We start from the raw sequence: 23,550 nt of genomic DNA on the forward strand, positions 1-23,550 counted from the left end.
AGGCCCCCTCAGGAGGACCTCAGCCTTGCAGTGGTGAGGAGAGGGCCTTGGCTGTGCTGGGAGATGGGGCCCTCAGGCCATCCTCCAACTGAGAGCTCATTAGAGACAAGCCATTACTTGGCGCTTTGAGACTCTGACTCAGCAGGGCCGCTCCTAGCCTCATGTAGCCCTGTCTTTCTCCCTCCTGGCCCCATGGATAAGGCTTACCAGTGCCCGAGCAGCCAGGAGTTTTTGAGACCATGGCACGTAGGATTCCTGGGGGCAGGGCACAGGGGCCTCCAGCAGGCCTCAGACTTCCACTCTCCCAAGTCCTGTAGTCCAAGTGAGACTCCCTTCCCAAGGTGCACAGCTTAGTCTCTAGGACCAACCCCGCCACCACCCCAGGCTCGGGGCCAGGTCTGAGCATGTGGGTCATTCTGGACCTCAGTTTTCTCGTTTGCAGAGTTGGATAATTATCTACACACAAGGTTGTTAGGATGTCAAGATCAAGGGTGCGATAGCATTTTGAAAGTGACCAAGTTTCACGTAGATGTAACGGAAAAGGGGTGCTTGCTTGGTTCACATTCCGGGATCTGGTGCCAGGACCTGACCCGGGGAGCTGGCTAATGTCAGCTGTAAGAGCCACGTCCATTCCTGGTCTCCATGGCTTCTAGTTAATTTGGTTTCCCAGGCAGAGGGTCATCAGTCTTAGGGACACTGTGGCAACAGAGCCCAGCCTCTGGACTCCATCTGAGCCAACTGGCAGCAAATTCACCCAGATGGAGGTCCAGCCTGCTGCTCTCCCACTCCATGGCTCCTGGGGTGCATGGCTCATAGGATGAGAGGCTCTGCTTGCTTTAGAAAACCACATAAGGGCCAGTGAGCAAGTCTCCAGGAGGGCAGACTTCATCTTAGCCCTAGAAGGTCTCTGTTTGACCTTGGCATCTCCATGTGATAGTAGAGCCCACAGAATGGGGGTTGGGGCATTATCAAGCACACTCAGACTTCCAGGAGCTCCCAGACAGAAAGACAGACAGTATGAGGTCCTGTCTGGGAGACAAACAGTAGGCGGTGGGGAGGGGCGGAAAGCGGGCAGAGGGGCCCTGCAGGGTACACATGTATCTTTGAGTCTCCACCCTGGGGTCCTCAGCCTAGGGCTTCTGTGAAGGAGGCAGTACTGGGGGACACAGAGCCTACCTGGGGCCCATGCTCCCTGCAGCACACTGGACTAGCAAGTCAGGACTAGGACAGTGGGAGCTCTGGTAAGCGAAAGCCAGACTCAAGAAGGGAGCTGCCTGTCTAGGCTCATTTGGCTGCAGGACCCAGTATGGCAGGGAGGGGGCCCGGTGCTGGGCCTGCCCTCTGACTGGCGGTGTGTCTTTTCCGCAGGCACGCCAGCCCCACCGGCCTGCTGCTGACCATGGTTGTGGCCCTCATCTACGTGGTCGCCATCCTCTATGAGGAGTGAGTAGGCGCTGTCACAGGCCTGGGGGCCAGGGCCACTGTCTGACATCAGGGTGACTACCAAGCTGGCCCTGCCTCTCTCAGGGCCCTTCCCATGACTAGGGCAGCTCTGATCAGGCTGGGTCAGCTAAGCCACGCCCAGTCCCCACCACAGTGGCAGACAGGAGGCTCAGAGTGGGCATGGTGGGGGTTGAGGGTTGCCACAGTAGGTGACAGAACAGCCCTGGGCCCTCCTGGTCCCATGTAGACACACTTACTCTGTTCATGATCTGCGGGGGAAGCAGAGCCTGGGGCGATGGCATCCCCCCAAGACCCGCTGACTGGATCCTTCCTCCTGCCCATGCAGGCCCTTCACCGCTGAGATCTACCGGCAGAAATCCTCCCAGTTCCACAAGAGAAGCTGACCAGACTTTGCCGAGGGCCTCCTGGCCTGCCTCCCCGAGTGCCAAGCCCTGCGAGGGGGAAACAGTGCTCGGCTGCAGCTTGGTGCCTGCCCGGCGTGGGCCATGCCAGTGCCTTGGAAACCACTGCCTTGGGGGCTCTGGACATGCTGCCGTGTGGTCACTGAGCTCCCTGCCCCACCGCCCCTACCACATTCTGACTCACCAATAAAGGCTCCCTGACCCCAGCTTCACTTCTGGGTCTCTGTCCATCCAGATGGGGAAAGAGTAGGCTTGGATCTCCAGGAGGGGCCATTCCCCCAAGGGCTCCAGGCCAGGCTGGTGCAGCCCTCCCCTTCACTGAAGCCTCATAGCCCTGAAGTGGCACCACTGCCCACGCTTGGCAGAGAAGGGACTTGCCTAGGCATTTGGGCTTCCTGTGCCACTCGTCTCACACCCTGCCCCAGCATTCTCCTCTTCTGCTTTTCCCCTTCATGGATATAGCCCAGCCCTGGGGTAGAAGGGCCATAATATTGCCCAGGGGCCCAACACCCCACATGCCAAGGGGCTCCCAGTCCCTGTGAGCTGCTCTTCAGGGAAAATGATCAGAGTGAAAAATATTCTGAAAAATTTTAAAGTGACATGAAAGTACCTGGTAGGGGTGGGAGCCCATGTTAGCTGTGGTGGTCAGGGAGGTCTTTCTGAGGAGATGATATTTGAGGTAAGACCCAAATGACCAGAGGGAGCATTGGAGAGAGAGTGCTCTAGGCAGTGGGAGTGGCAAGTGCTAAAGTCCTGAAGTGAGGACAAGCTCGGGTGCCCAAAGCGTCAGGCTCTAAAGGACTGAGCTAGCAAGGGGCAGGGAGGGGGCCCCTTGAGGGTTAGGGCCAACGGGTTGGGCCAGGTTTGAGACCCCCTGGGACATTAATGCATTTGCAGAAAGCTGGACTTTGACACTCATGTTCTCTGAACCCCATGCCACCAGGTCCAGCTCAAATGAACTGGCCTTGGAGACAGATCACATTTGTGGAGTGATCTGAGGTTTATCAGAAAAGTCCAAATGTGCGTCCTACTGCCTGACCCAGTGAGACAATGCTACAACCCTCTTTGGCCTACGAGAGACCTGTCTCTAGATGGAAATGCACGTGCCCCTGGAGGTTGGCATGTAGCAGACTATGGGAAGATGCTGTGGCTGGAGAGTCTCTAAATTTACTAGCAATACTTTAGGCTGTGGTGGGAGGGGAAGGAATGGGTGGGGCCAGACCATGGATACTTGGTATGCCCCTACACTGTGGCCCATCCTACACCGACTGTGTCCCTTGAAGACCATACAGGCTGGGGTCACCCTGTTTGGTAGCAGAGGATGTGGGGCTAAGAGAGGCTGGGTGACTTGTCTCAGGGGACATATGAACGAGTCATAACACATGGACTGGAACCCAGGTCTGTCCCACCCTGAGCCCATGCCTTCTTCTCCGTCTGGGGTGAGAAGAGTTGGAGGAGAGAGATGGGGGTTCCTGGCATTATTAGGGAGGGCTTGCTGGATGGGACCAAAGGACCTGGGCCTAGCCCCCAAGTCCCTCCCTTATTCCTCTGGCTGAACTTGACATCTCCAGTTACCTCTGATATTTTTCCTGGTCCCTCGTAGACCTCGTGTCACCATAAGGAGCAGGCTGTTCCGGACCTGTTGGTTGAGCTCCTGGCCACAGGCCCCCAGCCCTCCAAGGACACAAGATCACTTTTCCCCACATTCATGTTGGGAGACTGGGTGATTCCAGACTCCAGCCGTGCACACAGCTCTCAGGGCTTCAATCTCCTCATCTGTAAAAAGGCCATCGTAGTCATGCCTGCTTGTATATACAGCAGGCACTCAAGCAGTGATGGCTGGGCCCCCTTGTCACCCTTGGAATTCCTTGAGGCTTTCTCTTTGGTTTCTGTCTCAGCTTGAGGGGCCACAAGAGGCATCTAGTCTGATCTTATCCAATGCTTAAATCTCTGTTCCTGTTTGCACACCCCAAGGAACAGGGAGCTCACTCCTCCACAAGTATCTCTTAGCAGAAAAATGGCAGTACCTCAAGAAAATATTAACAGGCAGGCTCAGCCTCATAAATGATGTTCGTTGCCAAACACACAGAAAACAAGATTATTTGTAACCACTATAAACCTGGACAACATAAAAATGCTATGGCGGGCAGACTTGGGAGGTGGCAGAATTGAAAAGGTAGGGAGTGCACATGTCCTCACCCCCACCAAATGTGGGGCCCAGAGTGTCCGGGCCGAGGCCAGGCAGGCTGACAGGTGGGATGGCAACTTGTCTCTGCTTGCCTGTCTGTGGGGCTCACCTGTTGAAAACACTCCCACTTGGATTTAGTCGGCCTGGAGCAGGACCTGGTGAAAGAGAACAGAAAAGGTGCTTAAGTTAACAGAGCTGGGTGTTGGGCAGCTGTGAGGGGGTCATCTGTGCACAGGGGTGGGCACCTCCTTAGAGTTAGCCTCCCTCCCATGGGATGGAGCAGGGAGGGGTTCCTACTTTCAGTTCCTTTCACAATTCTTTTCTGAAACTATTTGGATATTTTAAAAACATGAACATGTATTACTTTTGTAATAAATATACTGTAACAAAATGGGTGATACAATGCAATATACATATGACTATTGTATGCTTGAAACCTATATGATTTTATTAATCAATGTCACCCTAATAAATTTAATTTAAAAAAAAAAAGGTGGAAACAAGTCAGCCCAAATAAATTTAATTTAAAAAAAAAAAGGTGGAAACAAGTCACCTCTGCTCGCCTGCAGGAGTGAGGCTCCCAGCTGTACACATGGATGGGCAGGCACACAGGCTTTGGAGCATTCATCAGGGCTTAATGAACTTGGCTGACTGAGGAGAACAAGTCTTATAATCTTGCATCTGCAGGGCAGGGTGACATGCCCAGAAGGGACCAGGAATCATAGTAGTTGAGAACCCCTGCTGGGTCCTAGCCCACTGGATCTCCCTAGGGAGAGCTGGGTTCAAATCCTTGATCCTGCCACCTTCTGGCCTCTGCTCATCAAAATAGCTCTCCTAGGACTAGAGGCCATGTTGAGAATGGCTGCATGTGTGCCACCTTTACTACAGCCTTGTCACGGGCCGTCAGGAAGGAGCCATAAGCCACCTTGTTCCACAGATCCTGGCTGACCAGTCTTTGTGGGAGGCAGAAGAAGGGCCCCTCATCTGGAGTGATGCAGGCCTGTGCTGTGACCAGCCTCGCTTGTACCCTCAACTGTTCCCTTTCTGCAATGAAGGCCCTGCTCCACCATCTATAGCAGCCCTGTGTTTGGGGCAGGATCGGCTTCTTACCTCAGACAGGGAGGGCAGAGGAAGGTAGTCTCAACAAGGGCAAGAATGGTGGTGTTGGGTGGACCCAGCTCAGCTGGCCTTTCAGACAACTCCTACATAAATGACAGCATGAATCAGGGCCGAGCTGGAACTATCGATATTTCTCAGGGTGGTGGCCCTTGGGTGCTCACCATGTGCTGCGTGCCCTTGAAATACCTCATCAAGCTCCTGAAAAAGGGGCATCATGCCCCACAGCAGAGTCACAGGCAGAGGAAGGGGAGAGTAGGTGGTTCAAGCCCCAGCCCTGCAATTACTAGCTGTGGACCCTGGGCAAATCACTGCCACAGCTTCTCCATCTGTAACAGAGTAATAGTTCCCAACCCTCAAGGTTGCCATGATGAAGGACTTAGAATAGCACCTGGCAGAGAATAAACCCTCTCCTGGTATTCCCCTGCAGAGAGTGTGAGATTTTGCTGGAATCCTGGTCATAGGCTGGATGAGATGACCTTTGAGAGGCCCGTAGCAGGCAGCTGATATTCTTCAGGCTCAGTGCAAACGGCTAGGGAGTGCGGGCTGGCACCTCTGGCACTGCCCAGGGCACCCTGTCCCATGTGGGTGAGAGGGTGGCACCAGCTAAGGGCTCCCTCCCTGAATTTGTCAAATCAGACGCAGCAAAACACAGCATAGCCTTGCCTGTCACTATGAGGAGCGAAGTCTTTTTCAGAAGCTCCAGGCGGGAGCAAGCTAGCTCCAGGCTATTTCTAGGCCTTTAAGTAGCATCAGCCTACTCCTGGTTACTGATCAACCTGCTGCCCCACTCCTTTGCTCCTGATCTACATGGACTTGCTCAGTCCTGCAGCCTCATGGGTCACTTACTATTGTTGCTACTACCAGGTCCTGCCTTCTAAACTACACTTTCTCATCCACAATCACAGAACCAGAATCACCATCATCCAGAAGAGGAATAGGAGGCCAGGAGAAGGCAAGAGACTGTGCTGTCAGTCCAGGTTTTTCTCTGGCTCACTCTGGTTTAGAGACCCAGTTCCCCAACTATAAAATGGGAATATTGGCCCGAGGGACTCTCAAGGCACAAAATGATACAGAGGAGGGAGGAAGGGATGTTGGCCTAGGCCTAATCAAGGAAAGGCAAGTTTTTGGTCCTTCCGTCTCTACAGGAAAAGAATGGGGACAGCAAACAGCTTTCTGCCACGTCCCAGAGCATCTCTGGTTGGAAGAAAAGAAAAACGGAGGTCTGCAGCAGAGCGCAGGGTGGAGGATAATTCCTGCTAAGTACAGCCTGGCACCCCAAGTTCTGCGCCCCGCACCTCTCCAAACCCCAGCCTTGCAGCTCGGTCCCTACTCCAACCCTGAGTGTGGCGCCTTCCACTGCCCTCTGGCGGCCGATGCACGCGGCGCCGCCAGCCTGGGGACCGGAAGGGGGCTGATGCTGTGGGTTTGTTTTTAGGATTGAAAGAGATAAGGTACGCAAAACCCTGGCACGGTGCCTAGCACCTGGTAAGCACCTGCTGTTACGCTGCTGCGATTGCGAGATTACTATTGTTATTCTCTGGGAAAACTGAGGCTCAGAGAGAGTGCATGTGTGTGTGCGTGCGTGTGTGTGTTTTGAGTAGGGTCCTTGGTCGAAGTCACAGAGGATTGGAGGCACAGCGGAGACCCCGATGTCCTTGTGGCTGTTGACCCCTGTGCAATGGAAAAGCGCAGGGTCCGCGCGCTCCTAGCCCCCGCCCGCCCCTGGTCTGAGTTTCCTTACTTCGCCCAGGGAGCAGGAACCGGCAAGAGCTGGTAGCGGCCTGCGGAGGTCGCGGGAGGCAGAGGCGGGGGCCCGCCGGGCGTGACGCACTGAGGCTGGTAGGGCGCGGGGCGGGGCGGCCACACAGGCTGCATATAAAGGCGGCCACTGGGCGCTAAGAGCCAAAGCGAGCGAGTTTGTCTGAGAGCCGAAGTCTCCAGCCAAAGCTAATCCCGAACCCAGCCGCAGTCCGAGACCCAGCTGGAGTCGGAGCAGAACCTCCCGGCCACTCCCGTGCCGCCTGGCTACTCTCTGAACTTCTCTCGGCCCCGTGCCCGCCTCTGCGGTCCTTAGCCCAATGAAACTGGCTGCGATGATCAAGAAGATGTGTCCGAGCGACTCGGAGCTGAGCATACCCGCCAAGAATTGCTACCGCATGGTCATCCTCGGCTCGTCTAAGGTGGGCAAGACGGCCATCGTGTCGCGCTTCCTCACGGGCCGCTTCGAGGACACCTACACGCCCACTATCGAGGACTTCCACCGCAAGTTTTACTCTATCCGCGGCGAGGTCTACCAGCTCGACATCCTCGACACGTCCGGCAACCACCCGTTCCCCGCCATGCGGCGCCTTTCCATCCTCACTGGTGAGTTGCGGGCGGGTAGGGGAGGGAACCGCGCTATCCGGAGGGTGGAAGACCCTGGGTCCAAGGGCGCCCGCGAGGGCGCGGCCTGGAGGTGCAGTCTACCAGTCCCGCCGCCCCGCACGATCAGGTTTTCGCGTGGAGAGCTCAGCGCGCTCTGCGCGCGGCTGCTGGAGCCCCGGCGACCCTAAAATCAAAACCAGCTCACGTTGTCCTCTAGGCAGCCGCCTTCATTTTCTCCTCTTCTGCTTTCTGCCCCCCGTAGGAGACGTTTTCATCCTGGTGTTCAGCCTGGACAACCGCGACTCTTTCGAGGAGGTACAAAGGCTCAAGCAGCAAATCCTCGACACCAAGTCTTGCCTCAAGAACAAAACCAAGGAGAATGTGGACGTGCCCTTGGTCATCTGCGGCAACAAAGGTGACCGAGACTTCTACCGCGAGGTGGAGCAGCGCGAGATCGAGCAGCTTGTGGGCGACGACCCCCAGCGCTGTGCCTACTTCGAGATCTCTGCCAAAAAGAACAGCAGCCTGGACCAGATGTTCCAGGCGCTCTTCGTCATGGCCAAGCTGCCGAGTGAGATGAGCCCGGACTTGCACCGCAAGGTGTCGGTGCAGTACTGCGATGTGCTGCACAAGAAGGCGCTGAGGAACAAGAAGCTGCTACGAGCCGGCGGCGACGGCGACCCCGGAGACGCCTTCGGCATCGTGGCGCCCTTCGCGCGCAGGCCTAGCGTGCACAGCGACCTCATGTATATCCGCGAAAAGGCCAGAGGCGGCAGCCAGGCCAAAGACAAGGAGCGCTGCGTCATCAGCTAGGAGCACCCCCCAAGCAACCCTACTCCACCCGTGCTGACGACAGAACTCATGAAAGATCTTTGTGTCAAATCTGATGTCCGGGCCAGCCCTGTGTGCTCCGAGCCAATTGCGCGCGCGGACTGGCGTCTTCCCTCCCCGAGATCCCGGCCCCGCTAATCGGGGAGGCGAAAACGAACCAAGAAGGGACGGTCATCTGCTATGGAAGTAAAGAGAACTGGCTATACTGGGACTACCCCCCATCTCTGATGGCCTACTAGCACCTGCCTTCCCCACGACTTGGGCGCAGGGGCGGGGTGGGGGGAGAAGAGGATGGGCCCAGCAGGGGGTGAATCTGTCTTCTCACAAAGACCTAAGAATGAGGGGAGTGTGGAAGTTAATCATGCACTGTTAGGCTTTGAGAAACCCATCCTGTTCGTTGGAGGGTTGACAAACAGGGCATTATCTTGTCTGTGACTCTGGGTTGCCATGACAGCTACCGAAAAAGACTTTGCCCTCCTAAAACTAGGGGGATGTGGGTCAAATCATAACCAAGTGACTTGTTTACATGTATGTGTGAAATTGCACAAAGGAAAAACAACACAAAACTTGCACTTTAATAGTAGTTCTGGTGTTATGAACATGAACAAAATCTTATCCAGGTGTTTAATATTGTGAGAGTTTTTAAAGTTATTGTTATTGTTTTTTTAATATAAAATAAAATAATTAAAAATGGAAAACCATGCTTTCTTTCTTTGCTGGAGGGGGAAGGGTAAAAAGGAGGGGATGGGTTTCTACTTAAGTGTAATTAGACTCATCTTCCCCCCTGGAAAATAACCCCAACATTCTGAAAATAGCTTCAGCTCTCTAGGGAGAAAAGGCTCCAAAAAAGTTCCAGAGACTGGGGGAAGCCCTTCTATTTGGGGAACAGTTTCTTAGAAAGCCAGGACAAAAATAATGTCCAGATCCTCCACAGAGACACATCTTTCTAGCCATTTACTTTAGTTTTCCCTCTGACTAGCCACAAAGGGCCTCTAGGACAGTGCCCCAGCCATTTTGTCCTATTCTCAGTGTTGGCCCAGGGTGACAAAAGGTCATCAAATCTGAAACTCTGAGTTTATTAGGTGTCACTTGGCCCTGCTTTCACAAGTAAGGAAATGGAGGCTTGAAAGACTGATCTGGTGTTAGGCTGGTACAGGACCCTGGTGCCCAGCTCCTTTCTAGGGTCTCACATATGACTGCCTAGAAAGCTAAAATCACTGAGCCTCTGGTGCCCCTCGAGCTCCAGAAGGCACTTGCTGCCCCAGGTAGGGGTCTAACACCCTTCTGCTTGCTGTCTCCTTTACTCCAATTGAGGACACTTGCTCCCAACTCAGAACCCAGCTCTCTGATACTCTTAACTGCAAGCTTGGGGCAAGTGACACCTGCCAAGCCTCAAATTCTTCACTCGGGAAATACAGAAAACATCCTCTGCATAGGGCTGCTGTGAGGATTAACTGTGATGTTTAAAAAGCACTTAGCACAAGTGCCTGCCACCCAGTAACCCAAATAATTGAACACCTTCAAGAGGGTGTTCAGCCCTGTAAGGGGCATTCGATACTGTCCCCTTGCTCTGGTGAGGGCTGCTCCCCACCAGGCCTAAAACCACTTCTGTAATGAGGGATGGCCCTAGGGTCAATCACAGGCAGGCAGGATGACCCACTAGGCCAACTGAGTCCTTGGGGACAGATGCCCGCTTCTGAGAGGAGTTATTGTTTTCACATTGGTTTAGCCATGTATAAGCTGGGGCTGCAGGAAGCGGGCGGTGCAGAGCGGAAGTTCTCTCAATTTGTTCTGTCTCCTCTAAGCAAAGTGAAAAATTTCCTCCCAACTATCCAATATCCAATATCCTACTATGAATTTCTCAGTACAAAAACCAAGCTGTCCCGAGAGCAGAACACAAGTTCTTTTAAATATACTCCTGAAAAAATCATAAGTCATAACATTGGAATATAGGAAAGGTTCCATCTCCTGTGAGCCCTTGTCCATTTCAGCCTTGCAGAAAGGCCCTGGTGGTCTTGTATTTGTGTGCTTCCCGTTTCATGATATTTGGTCAGAGCCGTAAAACCGGCGCATGCACTACTCTGAAATTTGGAGTAAATAACTGATTCAGTTAAATAACAATCCCAAGGTAGAAGTAGTCTAATAGATAGGTAACTACCCACTTAAATTCAGAGACTGCTCTTCTGTCCAAAGCCCCTGAAACTTGATATCTCCCTTCACACATCCCTGAGTTCCCAATAAGCCTGCCATCTTCTGACAGGTGGCTGCAGGTTGACATGAATGGAACTCTTGCTAAAAACATCTTTAACCAATACCTGCCAACAAGGTCAGTCAGCAGGCATCTGTTAAGCCCCTGAATTGGTCAGTACAGGTTATGTGCTCATTTCTAGACCAAACGATATTTGGTTACTATTCTCACCTTATCTTTAAGAAGTGAAGAGGATGCAAATAAATGTCCCATCTGCAGGAAATGAGGGGTGTTTGTAAAATGTTTTATGAACCAGAACTTGATGATTAACTTCTGGGTCTAGCTTGTCCCACCGTTCAGAGCTGAATCAGAACTATACAGTCACACCTGGCTGAGGGATGATCAGAACTGTCACCTAGAGCTGCCCTTCTCTGAACAAAAAGCACATTATGAACCCCTGTTTGCAATGCAGTAATGTTTATGGTTGACTCTTTATGAAAAGGCTAGAGGGGAAATAATTTTTTAAACCAGGAATCTGAAATGCTAGAAGAGGCAAGTTTTGTTCACCTGGAAGCCTATTTGTACCTGTGTAGAGACAACAGTACCCTCCAGCCCCACTGAAAGCACTGTGGTGAAGGTGACAGGAGACAAGGGGAGCCAAGAGCTAAAAGTAACAAGAACATGTAGGTGGCAGAGAACCTGGACACAGGGGCCATGTGACAGGGATCTGGACTGACATCCCCATGGACAGTTAGATTTGCTAACTCAAACATATAAGCAAACAAACTGTTTTAGGAGAAAAAGTACCTTATAGTCTTTCAAAACAGTGCTCATTCTCTCATAGCCTTCCTTTACCATTTTAAACCCATGCCATATGAGTACAGGCCTTATCTGTCCAGTGAATTCTATGCAAATGTTTCATGATGGTAGGTAACAATATATACCTGGTACATATTGATCATATCTACGTGGTGGGAGGACAGGGAAGGTAGGAAGCAAAGAGGAGATGCCTCTTTTCCTGCTTTGTTCTTCAGATACACCATTGGAGCCCAAACACACAGGAGATGGCCCCCTCTCCAGAGGTGGGGAGAGAGTCCTCCACACCTCTGCAGCCTCCAGGGACATTCCTCCTTCCACCAGCACATACGCCAGTTATTATGCATCTAGACATATGGGTATATACAAGGAAGCCCCAATAAAGCTAAGCTTCTAAGGCTGGCTCCTCCCACAGTCAATGCCAAACTCAGCCAAGGAAGCTGTATAATAGCCCCCACACTACTTGGCTAAAAGTTCAGATCTGAGGTCTGAAAGAACAACACTCCAAGCGGGTGGAGAGGCAGTAAGCCCATTTGCTCTCTCTCTCCTTTCTCGGACATTCCTGGAAGCAGCCTCATCTACTCCTTGGGGATCTCGAACATGCAGAGACTCTTATACTTTTGCAGAAGTTCATTCTTGGTCCTAACTTGCTCCCGGAGGCTGTGCAGCTGTTGCTGCTGCTGCTCAGGGCTCAGGTGGATGCCAGGCATGGTGCTGATGACCTTTCGCATCTCCTGGAACTTGGTTTTGAGGGCATTCAGGTCCTGGTGGATGTCTGGGCTGTCCTTGTCCATGCTGCAGGGGGCAGAGGGCAGTCATTAGAATTCACAGGAAGAGACAACCCCTGACTTCTTTCCTCTGCACCCCACAGAACTTGCTGTCTTCCTACATTCTTTTAGAATGCCTTGATTTCTGTCCATCCCCTTATCAGGCTGTGTGCCCCCAAAGGACAGGGACCGGTTCTTTTTCATGCAGCCTTAGGGCAGGCATGAAACAGCTGCTCTATAAAAGCGCCCAGCACCTAGCAGTGCCTGTGCAGCCTCTCTCATAGAATGCTCACAAAATTAGATGCTTAAAGTCTATTAGCTCAGAGGGTAGGGACACTGTCTGCTGTATCCTGGGCACTGTGGGCATGCAAGTAACATTTGTTGAAAGAATGAATGCTTGGCAAATAAGTTCATAAATGTCTGTTAAATGAAGGAACAAGCCATTACCAATATCAAGTGACAAATGGCAAGCAAAACTTGCTGAAATACTACATTTCTTCTAATCTGAGCTATTTCCAGGTCAGTCAGGAGATTGTCAGTTAACAAGAACTACTTTTAATTGAAGGTTTGATGCTTGAACCTGTTAACAGGAAGACTAATTTCCAGAGCTATTCATAAAATTTAAATTAGTTGCAAGCTTTTGGAAATTTTTCAGCAGGTGTGAGCCTCTCCTACCACAGTCATGTAAACTCCTTGCCTTCAGGTCAAGCTCATTTTAAAGGCAGGATCATTAACTTCACCTCACAGCTATATTTAGCTGTCCAGAGATCCATGCTTTCCCACCCCGCCCCTTGCTACTAAAAACAAAACGAAAACAAAAACCTTCTCTTAAAATCAAAGAAACAGACTGTTCATTGCTCTTACACATTTTTAAAAAGTAATTAAGTGGATGAGCTTTTGAAAACAAGCAGTTGAAACAAAAAACGAAAAGCCAATTCAGTAGGTGGTTCTAAAAGTCATTCATTGGGGCATAAGAGGGGAAAACTGTCAATGATCATTTGTTTTTCTTTTAACAAATGTTTATTCCTGGTGGGAAATTTCAATCCATATGGTCCTCATTCATATTTATTATTTGTCATTTCTCTGCTTATGCAGGCAGGATATCCATCACTCCTGGCGATCCACTAGTTATGGCTCATATCTGGCAAATGAGTCAGCCACCAGGGCCTGCTCACTATCAATAGCTCTAATTCAGAGATAAGGAATGAAGAATCAACCATTTATTCTAGGGATTGAATGGCCAAACATTTCTTGTTGTCATTTGATGCCCATAATTTAGATATGCCCACAATTAAAGGTATGCCTTATTTCAGTTTCTAGGGAGGAGTAATTGGTTTTCCTGAGAACTGTAAATCATTTGGAAGGAAGCAAATAGGGAGCATCTTTTAATTCTTTTAGGTTTTGTCTCAGATCCACAACTCTGGACAGAAACCATTTGGACTTCTGAAATCATTATACTTGGATGGCATATGTGTTAACACATTGTTAAGGATTTAAGTCCCAAGGGGTTTTGAAATTAAAATATAGTTTTAAAAAAACTGATTCACATTACATGAGTCTGAAAGAACGCAGTAAAAACAAACAAAAATACATGAAATAAAAATTTGAAAGTTATGATAATCCAGTTGTAGAAACAAACATAACCTGGCCCAAAAGAATATTTAATTCTGAAAGTAAAAAGTGAACCGTGTTTAAGATGCTCACGTCTGAAAACCCCAAATCTCATGGTTGTCAGTAAGGGAGATAGTCTTTAGATAATAAAGAAGGAGCCATATGAAAAGCCCGCCTGGAGAGGAGCTGGCTGAAAGGGGGCCATGCAGCCCACAGCAAGATCCCCTCTGCAAGCTTCTCGGCCTGCCCTAGTTGTGGCAGTAAATAACACGGAACTCCTGGGATGAGGAAAACACTCTATTCAGGCACTGGCTCGAACCAAGTGGGAACCTGCTAGGCCAGGATGACTGTGAGATACTCAAGCCCAAAGAAAAGAGACGGGCCCATATATTGAGTTGAATAAAAGCAGAAAGCTCCAAATGGGCCTGCCTTTGTGTCCAACATTAGTCATCATCCAACTTTAGAAAGGAAAAAAGGAGAGTAGGCCAGAACATCATACAAACAAGAGCAAGTTTAGGGCACTTTGGTCCCACCTACTGTAGTTTTTAAAAGGTAGACAAAAATATTACTGCTGTGGCTTGACAAGCCACTTCCTGATGGTCTTTTGTATACATCCTGAGTGATACTCAGAATCATTCCAGCAGTAGACACAGACTGAAACCAACCTCCTCTTAAACTTCAGTCACCTCTTGTGACCTCTCAGTGATATCGGACTCAGTTTCCCATTTCTTCTTCCTCAAAACTCTAATTGGTACCATGAAGATTTGAGAATTAAAACAGCTTGGTACTGGAGAACAGAATGTCCAGAAGTAGATCAGAAAATATATGGGAATTCAGTGTATGGTGGGCAGCAGCTCAAGCAGGAAAAATAATAAGTATAATAACAGCAGTGTGAGAGACAGCTAACTAGAGGATAAGCTGGACCTCTCCTTTACTCTTTCCATTATAATCAATTCCCGGAGCATCAAAGAATTAAAAGTAAAAAAAATTAAACCATAAAGTCCTACAAAAAAAGGGATCAATATAATATTATTAGAGTAGAAAGGCTTTTCTAACTAGGACCAAAGCTCAGAAGCCATAAAGGAAAATCTTAACAAATATTTTTACATAAAATGATATGCTTCTGATTGAGGAGGGGGAAAAAAAAAAAGAAGGAAAGAAGGATGGATGGATGGAAGAAAAGAAAAAAGACCGATCCATCTAGGAACAAAGTCAAAAGAAAACAACTCAGAGAAAATATTTACAATACACATGACAAAGGCACACTTTTCTTACTGTACAAAGAGGAATGAGTTAATAGAAAAATGGGCAGTTTACAAGGAAAAAATACAAATGACATATAAAATTGTATATGAAAAGATGCTTCACCTGATATAATAAAAGACAGATTGATATACTGCATCTTTTCTGACCTTTTAGATTAGCCAAAATTAAAAAGTTAATGGTAATGGAAGGGTTATGGGAAAGACAAATACACTGTTGGTGAAGCATAAACTGATAGTCTTTCTGAATTTGCTGACAGTGATCAAAATTTTAAATTCCCATATCCCACTGCTAGACATTTACCTTTCAGAGACTCAAAAGTTTATAAGCAGGCATCTACAATGAGGTACACTGCAGCTCTGAATGCAAGAGCAAAATGCCAGAAATAATGAAAGTGTCTTTGCGCAAGGAAAAGTTTAAACGGCATATTTATAAAATGGAATATTATGCAGTTTGGGGACAAGGGAGAGAGCTGGGAGAAATGGAGGGAGAGGCTCACTTGCCATTTTATATCTATGGGTACTCTGAATACATCTACAACTTTAATTTTTTAAAAAGCGCTTTTTGGGTCACAGGTTTATGGGCCATTAGGTTAACTGAAGCAGTCCAATCTACAGGACTGTGTTCTGAATAAAAAGCTACAATGTAGCATTTTAAATTTAGCAATAGCTATCAAAATTAAAAACGAATGTACCGTCTGCTCCAGCATTTCCACTACTTGAGGATTTTCCTCATCATAAACTTACTCAAATACAAGGATGCTTACCCCAGCACTGCTGGTAAGAGCAAAAATTAGAACAACACCCTAAAAGTCCATAAACAGTTGACTAGTTACATAATTTATGGTGCAGTCACCTTATTGAGGAAGACCTTCACAGTGTCCAAAGCAGACTACTAAGAGAAAAAAGCAAAGTACAGTATAATCTTAATTTGTATAAATCTTTGAAAAGCAATGCATATATAATTCCTGGAAGGATAAAGTATTAATGCAGCAGTTTTCACTGGTGAGGGAACTTAGGGGAAGGAATTCTTCTTTCATTTTACATGTTTCTGAATTTGCAATTATTACTTTTAAAAATAAAACATTTTTAAAAACCTATTGAGGTAGTACTCTGCATTCTTTAGAGAAGAAAGGCTAAATTCACTTAAGCTTTTACTTCCTTATTCATCCCCTGTGCAAGGAGTAAACAAATAAAAGGGCCACCAGAAGAGGAAGAGACTAAGGGCCTAGGTGACTGAGCTGGTCCTGGACCTCATTCCCTCTCACCAGGCCTGCCAGCTTGTATGCTGAGATGCCACATCCATCTTGAGCACAAGTCTAAGACTCCCTAGTTAGAAAGCCTCACTGTCCTCAGTCCCTCAGAGGACAAAATCTCACTTCCTAAGGTGGATGCACTGTCCTCTGTAGCCTGTCTTTTCCCACCTTTCCAGCTCTCCCTTCCTGTTGGATTTGTACTCCAGACTCACCAAACTGAGTTGACCCCCATGAGATGATGCTACTTCTTGGTACCCCATTCTTACCCATGCTCTTCCTATAGCCCCCTTCCTCACTTTCATAATTTAAGACTTACCATTGGCATCACCCTTTACAAGCTTTCTGACTCCAAGCTTCGCAAGGTCTCCTCCCCATCAGTGTCCTTCCAGTCTGTCTCCTTCCCTCATTAGCCTACAAACTAGCCTCAAATATATTACTAGATATATTTTAAAAAAAGATCCTAGCCTTTTTTCATGGTTACATTTACAGTATCTTTCCTCTCTACTGTCTTCCTCCAAGTGGCTTTTTCTGCTCTTCTGTTTTGTCCTTTCTTACTAGGGGTTTTCTTCACATGCTTAGTGACCTTGGCTATCTAGTTATATGAACTGACTAGGTTCTTTCTTGGGGAGCCCCCAGTGATTTTTCTCCAGACACTCAAAAGATGCCTCTATTCTCTTTGGCTATTGCTCTAGAAGCCAAGTTGGGGAAGACAAGGGTGTGGTCTCAATTTTCAGTGAACTTTCTCTTAAACCCTATTTTCAGTAAATTTCCCTCCTTCAAACTCCTACAATGTGCCTGGTGTCCCTCCAGCCCAGATACTCTCTGCCTTATCCTTTCCTAAGAAAAAATCTTGGGAAAGTGCAACCTTTTAATTGTCTTCCAAGATGGAAGGGTAGTCATTTGTCTGCTTAGAGTAAGAGGTAAGAAATATGGGGATCTCTCTCTTAAATAGACTTTTAAGTAATCCTCTGTTCTTAGCCCCGCTTTGAACCCTATTTCCAGAAGTCCCTGGCACTGCCAATGCCTGATATTTGTGGGGAGGCCATGGTCAAAGGCAGCTGCTTCTGGCTGCTTCCTGGGACTGGTAGGTGGGTTAGCCCTTGGTCATCTTCTTTGTGGCAATTAGCTCCTTTCCTATTCTTTTTGGTTTTGTGCTTAAAACAAAACAACTCTTCACTGTCCTCTTAGAGGAAACAGAGACAAACACAAGTAATCAACCCAATATCTTTCACTGGAGACTGTTCTTGAGTACATAACAATTTTATGCTTTAAGTATTATTAGTCCCATTCCTCAAGAGAGAGGCTCAGAGAAGCTGTTATTTGACTAAGGTCACCCAGTCGTTACACCATAAAGCTATACTTTGAACCCACTGTTTGCGGTCTACTATTAATCATATATTAGAGATAAGAAAATTAAAGCCTAGAAAGGTTATGTATTCACCAAGATTACAAGGCAAGCAAGCATTGGCATGAGATTTGAATCTAAGACTATCTGATTTTAAAACCCATGTTCTCTCTAGTGTACTTTACTGTACCATCTTTAAGGCCAGCCCAACACAATAGTTCTACCAAAGCCCAAGAACAGTCTCTGAGAATGTGTACATTTTGTTTTAATTCTTCCATATATTTTTTAAAATGAGTATATTTGTAATCCAGCACTGCTCTGGGATTGCAGGGTCTGCATTTGTATTTGTGTTTGTGATCTTACTACTGTGGAGTAGTGCTATTTGATGGTCACAGACTAATGAGAACAGAAGAACCTGCCTCACCCTATAAACAGTATGGTCACACCAAGTGAAGCCAAATGAAGTAGGGTCTAATGTGAGAACGAAGGCTTTGCAGTTGTTTGAAAAGCAGAGAAAGCATCAGGTCATCAAATGAACCCAGTCTGGTTAAACTCAAAAGAAGCTGGGCCATTAACAGCCAACACTTTCATGTTGTGAGAAGTAATCCATTTCAGCAAAACATCCAAGAACACATTAATGTTCATTTCAACATTACTATAATAGTAATTTTGTTTTAATTTACTCTGTTTTGGTTTTTAATAGTTGAATAAGAGCTATAAGTAAAGGGGTTTACACCTATTATCATGTGGATATAAATAACATAAAAGTAAAAATAATTTAGGCGAACATGGGGATCAAGGAAACTTTTGGTTGTAGTTTTTAGTTTCCTTTATAGGATCAGTTTGAAACTCAGGCTAACCTGAAGGCTGGCCAAAAGGATGACAATCACTTGCTTTGATACGAAGAACAAAGTTAGTACTACAAGAATCAATTTCTAGTGGGCAACTTCGGTGTCTTTTTCTTTAATGTTTCCAATCACCACCCCTCTAACCCTGAATTCGGGTTATTCCCGTTTGTTTCTTTTCCCTTCTAACTGGTGAGCAACGTGGAGATGAAAAGTTGGCCCTTTTTACTGTGTACATCCCATAGCATGTAGCAGTGTGCCACACAGGGAAGATGATTCATATCTGTCGGATCTGTGGAAAAAAGGAAACCACAATAAACTGAGGCTCAGAGAAGCGTGACTTTCTCCAGATCACTAGGATGCGAAGTTGAGCAGTTTGACTGCACAGCCTGTGCTTTTAGTCTCTAAGCTGGCTTCATTTTTAAGACTATCGACTGGCCATCCATCATGAGGTCTGGCAACTCTAGGGCTCAAATATTTGATGAACTCATGGAACGACTCAGTGAGGTCTTGGAAAAGGCCTCTTTCCCCTCTGGGTCTCAGTTTCTCCATCTATAAAATGGTGGTGGTGGGGTAGTAACCGAGAGCGCCTACGCCTTTGCAGCTCTGAAACGTGACAAGAGCGGGAGGGCGTGTCGTGGCTGGTCCTCTTCTGTGTCCTTACCATTTGATGATGTTGTGAACCAAAGGTAAAAAGGAGTAGTTCTCCTCTTTCACGCCTGCAGGTGACTGAGGCCTTGGCGCCGGCGACTGCTGCGGCTGAGGCGCGGCAACGGGCGGCGGCGGCTGCGGCTTCGTCTCGGGAAGCGGTGGCTCGGCGGGTGGCGGTAACGCATCCTCGGCTTGTCGCCCGGTGGATACCCCAGCGGAGGCCATGGCGCTCGGGATTCCGCCAGTTAAACAGTCACCGGGACCTGAGCAGCCAGCCCGCCGAAGGCGTCGCAAACATCCAACGTCACTTCTGCACGCCAGCGTTGGGTGGGACCTGGATGGAGGATCTGAGCGTGCGCATTAGGGAGCGAGGCAGGGCAAAAGCACCGAGGTGGAGGCGGCTGTTACTAGGCAACGGGCGGTTGGCGGATATAGAGTGGCCTGGATTTGGTTGTGGAGATACCTAAATCATTAACTAGTCAGAAATTGACTTATTTCAGAAATAACTTTATTTTTATTCACTTAACGAAGAGAGTCCAAAAGCCACTAACAGAGGAAGGCTTGAGATAAATAAGGTTCAGCATGGCCCAGCTCTTAGAGAAGGTCTCAGGAAGAACTAAGTTGAACTGTAAGCACCTGTTATATTAAGGCACGGGGCGCTATGGGTATGGAGAATCCAGAGGTGAAGAACCTACAGGCTTACTCCACACAGGAGCCTGCAGGAGGAGAGGCAGCAAATCCTGACCGAGCCGATAGGGCAAGATGCTGTGCTAGCCCTAAGGATGCAGAGGCATAGAAATTGCGTCGCTGAAAGTTCTGCAAGGCCGGACAAGGAGGAACTAATACATTAAAATTTAATATGCATCTTCTGGGTAGTAGATGATGTGCTACATGTGGGGGGAGGGGTGAGAAGGCGGTTCTAACTAATACAATGCAAAACGGGATTAGTGCCAGGAATAAATAGCATATCTTAGAGGAAAGTCAACGTCTGGTACTCTCCATACCTATAGGCCAGTTTCTTAAGCCCCTAGGCCCCAGTTTCCTCACCTCTAAGAGCTTTTTAGTTCAGGGTCATGGCAGAGCCTAAACTGCTTTCTAATTTCATATCCATGGCTGACCTCTCAAGTTCTGGTTTAAGAACTCCCTAGCATCCTAGGGCAAAGTAGGGACTTCTGGTGGCTTTGTGGTTATGTTCCTCAAAACAGGTATAATTTCTGGGCGATGGGGACACCCATCCTAAACCTAGCTAGTGAGCGGAAGAAGACATGAGCTGGGAAAGCCCCATCCTTCTTCAGTCTACCATCATGGGCCTTAAAGAGGCAAGGAAGTCCACATTTAGGTAGCAAGATGAGCAGTAGCACTCCAGAGCAAGGGGACCATCTCAAGGAAAGCATCAATGTTAACATTTTCAGATGCATCAGGAGGGGTTTATGGAGACCAATCCTAGGGAAGTGAGGCTAAGAGAGGATGCAGAATGAATTAAGGATGTTGGAGGGTGTGCGGTAGAGGGTCTCTAGTAGAGAGTCTCAATGCAGCTTTCTTCAGCAAGAGCTGCCCCGAGTACCCCAGAGGGAGAGCAAGTGGAGGAAGAGAGTGCAGGATTTTCTTCCTGTAAACCATGGATCTCTCCACCTAAGGGAAGAGTTCAAGAGTCCTGGTTGAGAATAGAGGAGAAAGTCCTGTTGGGATAGGACCAGGTGTGCTTGTAGTGGCTGTACACTCTTGGAGTCACCTGGGGGAAATAATGATGGCATAATAGTAATAACAATAATAGTAATTACCACAACTACCATGGAATAAAAATATGTACAAAGAACAGTCAATGATCATCTCATTTAAGCCACAAAAGAGCTCTAGAAGGTAGATATTAGTATCTCCATTTTACAGATGATACTGAGGCTTACAATGGTTAAGATACTGGCCCCAGGGTCACATGGCTTGCCTGACACCAAGCCTATGATCTTAACCAACACATAGGAGACCTTGGGTCTCAATCAGTTCTGTAACTTTATGATTTTGTTACCAGAGAGTGGGGATCCTCTCCCGGTATGTTGTCCAGGTTCTTGATGTCTCGAACAAAGAATTGAGCAAGACACCGAAATACAGCAGAAAAGTTTTATTAGAAAGGAAAGTACACTTCTAGATGTGGTAGCGGGCCTAAGCAAGAGAAACGTGGTTCAGAAGGCCTGGTGACAAAGCCTTCAGGGTTTTTATTACTATTTTTATTACTATTTGTTGTGGGTGGTCACTTTTCTTAGAGGAGGGGGCTTCCTTGATTGACAATTAAGATCGACAGGACTCAGTGATTCATCATTTGCTTTCTGCGCATGTTCGTTCCCAGAATTCATTCTGTTACAATGATATTAATGAACTTCTGAGCATACGCATCATATTATAATGATGGCATAATGAGGCTCAGGTGAGTTGAAGGTCATTGGAGTCTTATTGTGCAGGTGTGAGTGACTGGCTTAAACTGGTACCCAATTTTCTGCTTACTAGTTTCCTTGTATGTGTTACTTTTAGCCCCAAAATACCTTTTGGCTTGCTTGATTGTGGGAAGACTGGAACAGACCCTTTCTAGAATAGGACGACCTCAGCGTTTTGCAGGCAGACCTGAAACTCCCTATCTAACTTTCTTGCCTAACTCTTTTCTAAGAGCCATGAACCACCTTATTATTAGTATGGGTGCTGGGGGACGGGAGGTCTCTTCTTCTGTATCTGCTTCCTGCTGAGAAGAGTCGTTGTCCCCGCCTTTTGGAGTTTCATCGAACTCTTTCCCTTTCTGCCTCAGTCAGGGCGGGGTCTTGGATTTCCTGCTGAAGTGCCGCCTCAGTCCTTAGACAAAGAAAAGAAGATACAAACTTGTTATTTAAATCACATATCTATTAAGTTCTATTATTGATTTGCCTACTAAGCGAGTAAAGGAAAACAGTCTTGGTTAATATATTTCTTACAGAATAAAAAACCTTTGTCCTAAAGTTCTCTCCTCTCTCAGACTCTAAGAGCCCTGCCTGGCCTAAAGCCATTTCCGTATGGTGGTCTAATGATCCTTGTCAAAAGCCAGAGGATCTGAGTTACCAGTTTCAGAGGTAATTATCTGGATTTGGAGAGAGGGCATTTTTCCCAAAGAAAGAAGGGAAGAAAACTTAACTAGGTTTACTAAAAAAAAAATTAAGAACTCTGCAAAAGATGTCCCATAGCATTTCCCGCTAAAAGATTAAGAATTTTACAAGCGATGTTCCGTATTAATTTGAAATGTTAAAGTGAAATTTTTATTCAGAATTTGAAAAGCAAAACATGTTCATCAATAATATTCCCATGGCAATTGCATGTCATCTTTTCTTCCCTAGTGTGTTTTATAACTTAATTATGAGCCCTAATTTTATCATTGGCAGAATAATGAGGACATCTCTTTTTTAAAAAAAGAAAAACACTTTAGGTATAAATAGATATGCCTAAAGAAAACAAATCAAAACATAGGAAGCATGAATGAGTATGGTGTCTTGACAATTTGGCCTAAAAATAGTTAATATAATTAGTAGCAAAGAGTAAAGCTGACTTCATAACATTGCAAATGGATGTCAAAAAATACTGCCTGTGCTGGCTTCATTAAAGCTGAAATTGCTATGTGTATCTGTTCAGAACTGTTCCATTAAAAGTTGAAAAAGACAAATGATCTCTTGCTGTGTAAGGACTGTATATTGTTAGAGACATCACCAAATTAAGCTATCTGGTCATTGCTTTCTTAGGCAGATTTATATTGTTTCTCAGAGAGTCTTTCTAGTCAAGTTGGCAGAAGTTCAGGCCATGGAGCCAGCCTGCCTGACTGCAGTCCCAGCTTAGTCTGCTTAAAGTTGCATAACTTTGCACAACTTTGTGTAGCCAGGCAACTTTCCATAAGGACTAAATGGATTATTACATATAAATCACTTAGAAAAGTATCGGTGAACAGTAAATATTAGTTTTTATTATTCAGATTCAGAGCTTGCTCCTTCATCAAGTAACCAAACCCAGACTGACAGAAGTTAAGAGGAAGAATCTAGATCAGAGCTCTCTTACAAAGATAATGCAAGCTCTAAATCAAGCTACATATGTTGTTTTCAATTTTCTAGTAGGTACACTAAAAAAATAAGGAACAGGTGAAATTGATTTTAATATATAGTTTATTTAATCCAGTATATCTAAAAATTATCATTTCAACATTTAATATAAAAAATTGTAAGTATTTTACTGTTTTTCACACTGTCTTAGAACTCCAGCATGTATTTTACACCTATAGCACATCTCAATTCGAATAGCCACACTTCTAGTGCTCAGTAGCCAAATATGGCCAGTGGCCACAGGACTGGATGGTGCAGTCTGAGAGATCAATATGTATCAACATAGACAGAGCTTAGCATAGTGGTGAGAAGAAAAAAGCAAGTTCCACAAAGGAAATAGAG

The 23,550-nt window shown here is 47.0% G+C and overlaps 3 protein-coding genes across 7 annotated transcripts in view; 2 read left to right on the top strand and 1 right to left on the bottom strand.

Annotated features, from left to right (window-relative positions):
• PEMT (phosphatidylethanolamine N-methyltransferase) overlaps positions 1-2,077 on the top strand; it is a 78,881-nt gene extending 76,804 nt beyond the window's left edge. For 4 of the 5 annotated variants that reach the window (XM_039847581.1, XM_039847577.1, XM_039847580.1 and 1 more), the window contains exons 6-7: positions 1,369-1,443; positions 1,790-2,077. In XM_039847581.1, coding sequence (XP_039703515.1) covers positions 1,369-1,443; positions 1,790-1,847 — 133 coding nt within the window. In that variant the 3' untranslated portion in view covers positions 1,848-2,077. The remainder of the gene's footprint in view (positions 1-1,368; positions 1,444-1,789) is intronic. The other variant, XM_039847578.1, reaches the window with a different exon arrangement.
• Positions 2,078-4,567: 2,490 nt separating this feature from the next.
• Positions 4,568-9,065, top strand: RASD1 (ras related dexamethasone induced 1). Its single transcript, XM_039847576.1, has 2 exons — positions 4,568-7,536; positions 7,799-9,065. Exons 1-2 carry the CDS (start codon positions 7,251-7,253, stop codon positions 8,347-8,349), a joined length of 837 nt encoding a protein of 278 aa, XP_039703510.1. The 5' UTR covers positions 4,568-7,250; the 3' UTR covers positions 8,350-9,065.
• A 1,773-nt stretch (positions 9,066-10,838) lies between these two features.
• Positions 10,839-19,431, bottom strand: MED9 (mediator complex subunit 9). The gene is made up of 2 exons (XM_039847582.1): positions 19,122-19,431; positions 10,839-12,166 (listed from the first exon to the last, which is right to left on the bottom strand). Exons 1-2 carry the CDS (start codon positions 19,331-19,333, stop codon positions 11,950-11,952), a joined length of 429 nt encoding a protein of 142 aa, XP_039703516.1. The 5' UTR covers positions 19,334-19,431; the 3' UTR covers positions 10,839-11,949.
• Between the last annotated feature and the right edge of the window lie 4,119 nt (positions 19,432-23,550).

Source organism: Pteropus medius, unplaced genomic scaffold, assembly GCF_902729225.1.
Source record: "Pteropus medius unplaced genomic scaffold, Ma_sr-lr_union100, whole genome shotgun sequence".
NCBI lineage: Eukaryota > Metazoa > Chordata > Mammalia > Chiroptera > Pteropodidae > Pteropus > Pteropus medius.